Source organism: Ursus maritimus, unplaced genomic scaffold (assembly GCF_017311325.1).
Source record: "Ursus maritimus isolate PB19 unplaced genomic scaffold, ASM1731132v1 scaffold_17, whole genome shotgun sequence".
Taxonomy (NCBI): domain Eukaryota; kingdom Metazoa; phylum Chordata; class Mammalia; order Carnivora; family Ursidae; genus Ursus; species Ursus maritimus.
In genome coordinates, this window is record NW_024424119.1 from 52,718,015 (window position 1) to 52,727,404 (window position 9,390).

At 61.4% G+C, this 9,390-nt stretch overlaps 1 protein-coding gene across 1 annotated transcript in view; it reads right to left on the minus strand.

Annotated features, from left to right (window-relative positions):
• The window catches only part of FAM102A (family with sequence similarity 102 member A), a 34,211-nt gene extending 25,505 nt beyond the window's left edge, over positions 1-8,706 (minus strand). The window contains exon 1 of the mRNA XM_008698720.2: positions 8,155-8,706. Within this exon, the coding sequence (XP_008696942.2) occupies positions 8,155-8,300 (146 nt within the window). The 5' untranslated portion in view covers positions 8,301-8,706. The remainder of the gene's footprint in view (positions 1-8,154) is intronic.
• Positions 8,707-9,390: the final 684 nt, after the last annotated feature.

Genomic DNA, 9,390 nt, shown 5'->3' on the forward strand with positions numbered 1-9,390 from the left:
CCCATCCTCCCTCTGAACTGCCAAGCCCCCACAGGCCAGCAGCCCCTGCTGGGGTTTTCGCAAGCAGCAGAAGGAAAACCTGCAGCCAGAGAAGACCGTTGGCAGCTGCCAAGATGAGTTACAGCCTCGTAAACAGGAGCGATGTTTATCAGGTCAGGACGGTTCAGATTGCCCCACCAGCAAGACCCTGGAAAGACAGGACCTCCTCCAGACTGCTAGGCAGCCAAGAAAGAGCCTCGTTTTTGTCTAGAGGTGCCCAGCACTCCCAGAGGCGTAGGATGTCTCACAGCCGTTGCTGACACACGTGTGTGCACACATTGTCAGTGCTCAGCTCACAGACTCTCAGAACAGCCGCATGAAACCAGCCCTCGAGAAGCAGGACAGGCTCCCAGAAGCCCCCTGCAGACATGACTGCCACCCCCAACAAAGATATCATCATCCTGACTCATATTAGGGTGGGTTTTTTGACTCAGATTGCTTTTGAACTTTCTATCAACAACACCACACAGCAAGCTCTTGTCTGCTTCCTTCCCTCCACGTTGTTTGTGACGCCTGTCCTGGTTGTGAGCGGCGGCGGCTTGTTCATTCTCACCGCAGAGGAGGCTCGAGCCTTGTCTGGAACCACTCCATGATGACAGCTGACAGCCACCTCCCCCTCTGCAAACTGGAGCCCCAAGTGGACAACCCCATGGCTACCCTTGGTGGTCCTAAAACACAAATTTGACTCTTCTGGGGCTCCCCCCTTGGGAAGGTCCAAACCCCTCCCCATGGCCTCCTGCCACTCCAGCGCCCCCCACCCTGCCCGGCTGGGCTGCTGGCTCCTCCCTGCTCAGCACTCTCGCCCTTGGCCTCCCTCTGCCCCAGGCTGCTCTTCTCCCTGCCACCTGCCCACTCCTCACTGGGACCAAACCCAGCACCACTTCCTGGGGAGGGGCCCTGTGACAGCAGAGCTTTGCCACCACAGGCCCCACACACGGAAGGTGTTCAGGAAATTGTCCCCTGCGGGACTGTGAGCCGCAGGTGTGCTCTGCCCCCACATGTCTGCTCTCGGGAGAGGAAGCGGTGGCAGGAGAGGATGGCCTGCCTGCCTTCCCCAGAGGCCTCCTCAGCACTGGGCTATGCACTTTTTCCCTGCTCAGCAAGTTTGGTCTGCTTTCAGTTGCCAGGTGCATGGCCCTGTGCTGAACAGGTAGCCCTCCCACCCTCACATTAGCATCCCCACACTACCTGATGGAGGAAGAAGCCAAGACTGAGAGGACAAGGCCTCTGGCCACTGTCAGAGAGCCAACCCACAGCTGCCAAGTTCCAACAGCAAAGCCTGGGGTGGGCCCCAGCCCCCTCCTCCTCCCCATCCCACCGGGAGCAGCCCCACCTCCCATAGAGGGTCCACCCAACACACCCCATCGGTGCCCCCAGCTGCCTCTCAATCACAGCCTCTGAGCCCACGGTGGTGCCCAGCTGCCTGGTGTGCGGGCGAGGGCTGCTCCTGACACGGGCTGATACCTCTGGCCCCAGGGCGGGGAGGGGCAGGACCCAAGCAGCTGGCGGTGGCCGGCACACGATCCGGCAAACGATCCAGCACCACCAGTGCCCACAATGGTTCAGTGCCAAGGGAGAAAAGTCGCAGCCCCATGCCAGCACCAACCGGCAGCAGGAAGCCCCAGGACGAAGACACAACGGAGCCCACTCCTGCCCACAGTCTGGGGAAGGAGCTAAGAGGTGGGGACAGAGACTGTAATGTCCTGAGATGAGGGCCCGCAGTGGGTATAGGAAGCAAGAGTCCAAGGAAGGCTTCCGAGGAGGTGGCTCTTGGGCTGAGCAGGAGTTTAGCCAAGTGAAGCAGTGGGGGAAGGGAACTTGAGGTCGAAGTAACTGCAGAAGCAAACAACTAGAAGAGTAAGGTGTGGTGGGAGCAAGGGGAGCGCCGGGAGAGGCAGGGGCCTCCCACCCACGGAGGGGCCCCTGGCTTCCTCACCCACTCCCCTGTCCCCAGCAGAATCTGACACTGGGGCCCTCCACCTCAAGTGGCGGGCTGTTGTCGGCCTGTCAGAGTGGGTCCCAAAGCTGGCTGTGAGAGGGTCCTTTCCCGCAGGCAGGACCTCACCCCCCACCCAGCCCAGGCCCTCCTGGGGAGAGTGCCCTAGATCACACTGGCTCAGAGCCAAGCACACCAAGGTGGGGCAAGTTCAAAGCAGTGCGGGAGCACAGAGACCCACTGGGGACCCTGTGCTCCAGGGCGAAAACAGTCCCCTTAGACAGTAAGTGTGCTCCTGGTCCATTCCCACCCCTCTGAAGGGCAGAGAGCTCCATGGGGAAAGTGTCCTCTCCCCACATCACCCCATAGAATCCCAAGAGAGAGAGACAGCACCCCAGAGTCAGTCCTGGACCACAAAGAAGTGCCAGCTGCCATGGGACAGGTAGGGGGGTTGGGGGGAGCGGAGGTGCACCACCCAGCACAGCACTGTGACTCAGCCCAGGGACGGGAGGATGGACTGCAGCATGTACTGTGCTTCCAGCAGGTGCCAGAAGCCAAGCTGGATGTTTGACAGGCATTATCTCACTGCGTCCTCCCCAGAACACTGCGAGGCAGGCACCACCAGCCCCGCTTGGTAGGATCGAAGGGACTAAGTTCCTTGCCCAAGGTCACACAGGCAACAAGACGCAGGACAGAACGTCCCTCCCAGTCCTAAGTCCAGGGCAGGGCACCAGCCTGACCAACAAGGCAGAAGGTCCTCCATCAGAGCTGCCTCCTCCCAGCTGCTGAACCAGGTTGGCTAGAGGGGGCTGCTGGCTGGTCGCTCTCAGTTGACATGCAGGCTTGGGGGCCAGCGGCTCCAAGCCTGCATGTGAGAGCTATTCCAAGCCTAAGGTGCCAAAAGAAGCTCAGAGTAGAGACCAAGGGTTTGCAAGCACAGCCCTAAAGAGACACCACTACCAGGCACAGACTGGGCAGGTTCAGGGCTCGCCAGGGCCACCACTGGCACGGTGTGACCTCCTGGAGAGCCAGAGGCCCAGGGGACAACACACTTCAGGTCACAGAGCACATGTGAAGTCGTGGGGGCTGGTCTGGTGTGCCCACGACCAGAAGCACTTGCCAGACAAGGTGGATAATGAAGACACACACACCCCGCTGCCGCCACCCGGGTCTCTTCCGGAGCAAATCTGATGTCTCTCCCCTGCTCAAACCTCGCCGTGGCTGTCTGGCAGGATGAAGGTAAACTTCCCCTGCTGCCAGGGTGTTCTACTGCCCATCCCCAGCAACAGACAAGTGACCACAGGATCGCCACATGGCAGTCACCAGACTGCACACAGAGGCCCCAGGCTCCCGAGACACACGAGCACACACACTAGCGGCCATCACAAGCCTCAGCAGGACTTCCCGAATGTGAGTTGGGACTTTCAGGTACTGAGCAAGCAGAGTTCAAGGGCACTCAGGGCACTCAGACACACGAGGTCATTGCTGCTGAGAACCCGTGGCCAGAGTGGCTCCCAGGACAGAGCTCACTGCGAGGAACAGGCCTCAGGGAAGAGCCTTGGCTCCACAAAGCCAGATCGTCTCAGGTCAGGGCTCTGCTGCTGCCAGGCTGGCAGACAGGGGGCAGGGGCTGCCAGGGTGGCACCTGCCAAAGGTGTGGCCAGCTGGCAGCAAAGGCCAGGTCCAAGGAGCAGACGTCAAGGCCAGGCCCAGGCTGGGCAGCTTCGGGCTTCACCATGGGCACCGGCAGCACAGTCTGACCCTACAGGGACCCAGCGGCTGGCCTGGTGCCCCCCTTGGCTGCCTGGAGTGGCCCCTACAGCTTGCCAGCAGGACTGTTCTCCACAGCTGCCTGCCTCCTCAGGCCCCTCAGCCTGCACACGGAAGGCCTTCCGCGGGGGCCCCAGGGACCAGGCAGGACCTGGTAAAACGAGGGAGGCAGACTACAGCGGAGATCCAAAGGTGTGCAGGGGGGTCAGGAGCCTAGAACAGGTGTCCCGTGGAGAAGGCAGCCGCAAAGCCCCTGGGGCCAAATGCTGCCACGCGGCACTGTTGCCAGATACCCAATTTAAAAGAAACCGGAAGTCTAGATTTTTATTCTGTCAAAAACTATTAGAGAACAGTATGGGGCAGCAAAATCCCAGCTACATTTGGCCACCATGCGCCCTGTGAACTTCCATCTTCTGCCAGCCACTAAGCACTAGGTACGGTGCCAGGCGCTTCAGGACCAGGAAACCCACCTGCCCACTCTGCCTGCCAACCTTCCCTCCAGGCTGCCCGCTCTTCTCCCTCTGCCTGTCACAGTGCAGCCGGGCCGGCAAAACCCACCCAGCCAACTCCAACTGTCCCTTACGGGGTGCTGGTCAGGCCCCCTTGCCTCTTCTCCAGTCAGCAGCCAAGAGCCCTCGTCCTAATGGGCAAACCAGACCACACTGCCCCCTGCCCCTCAGCTGGGCCCCCGAGGCCAGGGGGGGTCAGGCCTGGCCACCCCCCATCTTCATTTGTACCAGTCCCTCCCTACTGCGCTGGCCGAGGAGGCTCCCTCCGCCTGTCTGAGAGGACTTGCTATAAGGTAAATCAACGCCTCCCTCTTGCTCCCTCCCCTGGAACCGCCAGCGCGTGCATGGGCCAGGCCACAGGACCCGTGCCAGCTGGGCGCAGAGACCTCTTGGGATGTTTGGGATTCCTCTTGTCTGAAGGATCGATTGGCTCAAGGCTGGAAGCCTGCACCCAGCCTACCGCCTCCCAACTCACCAGACTTGGCTGGGACCTCTGCATCCCTCCTAGGACCCCTGGGAAAGCCTCCCAGATGGCACTTGGATGCATCTGCCTGGTGGGCTTTCAAGCAGGGACCGTGGCAAATGCCCACTGTGCCCTGGGGCCAGCCCATGCCTGGCCCCAAATCCATTGCAGTGATTTAGCTTCACCCCCACCTACGGCCCTAGGGCCCCTTGTCCTCGGGTATCACAGGATCTAGCTTGATGCCTCGAAAGTATCCAAATCTGGACTTTCCTGTACCACCCCAAATAAAAAGAACCTTCTTCAAAGGTCTGAGGCATCACATGGGGCTGTAGCTGCTTCCTGCCCTCTGCCATCAAGGCAAGGCAGGACTTTGGAGCTGGGCCTGCCCAGTTCAAATCACGGCCCTGCCACTCCCCAGCTGAGTGAAAGGGGCCCATCACTTCAGCTCTCCTGAGCCCGGTGCCCTCATCAGATCATGGGGTGGTTCCAGGGCTTGACTGATCACACATCCGTGCTCAGCAGGTCCCTAGCATCCAGGAAGCACACATCAACGCAGTTTGCACCCTAATGATAAAAAGGTTATCTTCCCAATTACATTACCAGCTGGGTGACTTCTGGCATATGGCTTCCCTTTTGACTTCGGCGCCCCCCCCCAATCCCGTGGTCAAGAGGATTAATGGACATACCACTTGCAAAACACTGGCACAGAACGCAGGCCCTTGGAACACGGTAGCTGTGAGGATTACAGTTTTTTAAGGAGGCCTCAGAAAGATGAGGCTGGGGAACTGCGCGACATACCACCTGTTCTACCTGCTCGAATTGGGTCAGGCTGGAGCTGTGTACCCGGCTGTTGCCATGGCACCCAACAGAAGGAAATCCTCCAGCTAGGAAGGCGGGTGCTGCAGGGGTGGGGCCACAGGCCTGCTTTACTCAGACAACACCCATGCGGCCACCAGCAGTCTCTGGGCCATTCCAGGGATCCCTGGGGTTGGGAAGAGTATACTACTGGATCTGGGCCCAAGATCTAAGCAGGTGTCATCACCCCTGACCTACCCCGACTCCAACAAAACAGCGGGGCCTCGGCCATCTGGAGGGGTGGGCTGTGAGGCGAGGCTCCCAGGCTGCAGAACAGGATGGGCGGGATGGGCGTGGAGGAGGTAGGAGCCCAGGAACCCCTATCTCCTGGGCAAAAGCCAAAGCAGCTCTAAAGCAGCCTCAGGTCCCAATGTCCGTCTGCTCCCTCGAGCCACACCTGCCCGGCAGCTGACAGGTTCCCAGAGCCCACTAATGCCCAGCCTTGGGGGCTCAATGTCAGCTCCTCCCTCCACAGCCCTGTCAGGTTTCAACCAGGATGAAGGCTGGGAAAGGCTGTTTGGGCTCAGCTGGGTTCAGGGAATCCATGGCCCCTTGCCAGGAGGGAAGAAGGAGAGGCAAAGGTAAAATCCAGACGCTGTGGGCTGAAATCTGGAACTTTCCAGACTTTCCCAGATGAGGGGGCAGGTTTAGGGCAATGGAAAGGCTGACAGGTAGGGTGACAGTGGGCCCCGTGCCTGAGAGGAGACCTCAGTCTGGGGCTAAATACGGATCCCTCAGTGGGATCTAAGACCCTGTTCCACCCCTAGCTCATGTGTGAGCCCTCTGCTGACTCTGGCTGGTCCCTCCAAGAAGTGGGAGGGCTGGGGCGTGGGGCCTGGACCCCTCTGCCATAGTAACCACAACTGCTGCAACAATTTGCCTGAGCCACACGTGGCCCAGCCGTTATCCATTATCCTCACAACTCTAGGGCCAGGTATGACTTCTCCCATTTCACAGACAAGGAAACGAAGGCTCAAAGGTAGAACAGGATAGTGGTTAAAAGCACACCCTGAAGGAATCTGGGCTCTGCTGTATAGCTCAGGCAAATCACTCCCTTCCTGAGCCTCAGTTTTCACCTCTGTAAAATGGGGATAATAATCCTACCGTTTCCCCACCCCTCCCCCCACCCCACTCCATGGCATAGTCCAGGAATTAAGGAAGAAGTGATAGTAAAATGGGGAGCACAGTACCAGCAATTGCTGGTTCTTGGAATCCGAGAGGTTAGGTAACTTGCCCAAGGTCACCCAGTCAGTGAGTGGCCAACACCAGACCCCAGCTCCAAGTACAACCCTTTCCCCAAAACCTCGGGCTGCTCTGTGGGTGGCCACGGGATCACTGCCTTCCCAGGCAGCGGAGGACTGCCACCAGCCCCCACAGCAAAGGGCAGCCCTTCTCCGAATTCCTCAGATAAGCAGTTCCTGGCAGACTGGGGAGCCTCCAGGCCAGAGTGGGCCCAAGTGCAGAGAAAAGGCACCCCCCCTGTCCGCACTGGAGATTCCTAAATCTGGGTTAGGCTGTATCCCCACCCCCTTGCCGTGTCCTCCCAGGCCACCAGATTCATCCAATAGGTCTCCAAATAGGCCAAGTTCAGTTGAGAACTGCCTCCTGTGAGGTCCCTGGAAAGCCACTTACTTCCTCTTTCTGGGCCTCAGTTTCTCCAGCTCAGAACTGTGAGGCAGCTCCAGCTAAGTGGACCCACAAGGAGGCCTGAGTAGCCAAGGGACAGACCAGGGAAAGGAACCAGCATGTCCCAGGCACCGGGCCAGGCCCTGTACTGCATTCTATCTACTGAAACTTCTCCACAACTTTGACAGAGACCTGTATTGGGCCCAGAAAGTGACAGAGCTAGGACTCGAACCCCCATCTGTCAGACTCCGAGACACTCTCCCCTGGCAAGCCCCAACTCCGTAACCCCAGGTGGGCCCAGTCAGTGGGTGCAGCTCGGGAACTCAGTCACCCTCGGCAAAGAGCTGGACAGCTGGACCTGCAGGACAGGGAAGAACACATACGCAAAACTGGACCTAGCGTCTTTCAGAGAGGGTGGCAGCCTCCTTGACAAGGGCATTTGCAATGCAAAGCAGCCCAGCCCCAGCCAGAAGAGGACCGGACACTCGGGGAGGGGTGGGCAGGCCAAAATCCAGCCACCTTCCTCCAGCCAGACCGGCAGTGTCTGGGAACCTGTGGCTGGCCCAGGCTCTAAATCATATGACAGCCCAAGCGCCCGCTGGGTGCAAGGTGGCCTGGAATACTCCTCCCCGTCTCAGCCCCTCCAGGCACAAACCCTGGTGGGTTCTCTGCGCAAGTCTGAGGGATGGGCCTGTGTGCAGGGCCCCAAGAGGGGGCTGAAAGAACGAACTCCCACCTATCCAGCTGGTCACCTGCAGACGGGTGCAGGCACCCTGCCAGTTTCCTCAGGCCCAGACCTCCCAGATCACTCAGCCCTGCCTTGTGCAAACCTGCCCCAGACACACATAATCCCCAAGGCTCTCTGGGCCCACAGGGGCGCTCCCACGTGCCAAGTGGCTAGATCTGGCTCATCATCCCCCCCACTCCCCTGCAGGCGCGACTGCCCCAGCTCCTACCTCGACGACAAGCTGACAAAATCCCCGCCATCCAGCAGCCGGACCTTGCAGAAGAGGACTCCGTTCACGAAGGGAACCGCAGTCAGCTCCTCCAGGGTGAAAGTGGTTTGGAATTTGAATTTCTTCTTCTTCATCAAGAAAGCCATGAGCGAGTTCCCTGAGTCTGAAGCCCCGAAGGCCGAAAAAGGGGGGGAAGCCAGAAATCCCCAGGATTCCTTTCCCTACACCACACCCCCTCCTCAAAACATCAGAGCCGGATCCCGCCCAGATGGTGGCGAAGGCGGCCGAGCAGGCGGGGATCTAAGTCCGGAGGGCCCAGGTCTGAGCGACCAGTCCAGTTCGCGGGCCGGCTGGCTTCACCGTCTGGGAGCCGGGGTTCGGAGCGGCTCGGAGCGGCCGGGGGCTTCACCGGCATGTAAACAGTGAGGCATGGCCCAAAAGGCAGGGGCAGGGGTGGCGGGCGGCGCGCGAGCGGCCGCGCTGGCGGGCAGCATCCCGCACCGCGGTCTCCGGGGAGCTCTCGCCGCGCTACCGGGCGCGGCTGGCGGACCGGTGAGGCCGAGGGCGGCGGGCGGCCCCGCCCCCGCCCCGCTGGCGGCCGGGGGAGGTGCCCTCGCCGCGCACACGCCCCCGCACCTGGGCGCCCTGCGGCCCGCGCAGGTGAGTCCGGGTGACTGAGGGCACCCCCAGGGGGCGACCGGGAGCTCTGGGGGGGCTCTCCAGGAAGAGCGGCGGGGATACCCCGGGCCGGGAACGGCCGGCCACGGCCCCCTCCGGTCGGGCACCGGGCCCGGGCAGCCGGGGCGCCGCCTCCTCTTCGGTCCTGGGTCCCGCGCCGCGGGCCCCGGCGGAGCTGAGGCGCCTTTCCGGCCGGCCGGTGGCACCCGCCTCGCTCGCCGCCTCTGCCCAGCACCCCGCGAGCAGCAGCGCCGCCCCCTGCGCTCCGGGCGCGGCCACCCGAAACCAACGCTGTGCGGCGCCGCTGGGAGAATGCTGAGGCCCAGCGCGGCCGCCCGCGGAGCAGCCGCTGAGCGCGGGAGGGGCGGGGCGCCGGCGGCCCAGCCTGCCCTCAATTGGGCGACCTGGCGGGGCGGGCACGGCGAGCGCGATTGGAGGACGGCGGCGTGGGGCGGGACTCGCGGGAGGCAGAGGCGGCTCAGAACGCTTGGATTGGTGCGCCGCGCGGCTGGACCCGCCTCCTCGGTCGGGGCGGGGAGAAAGGAAAGGGAGAGGGGC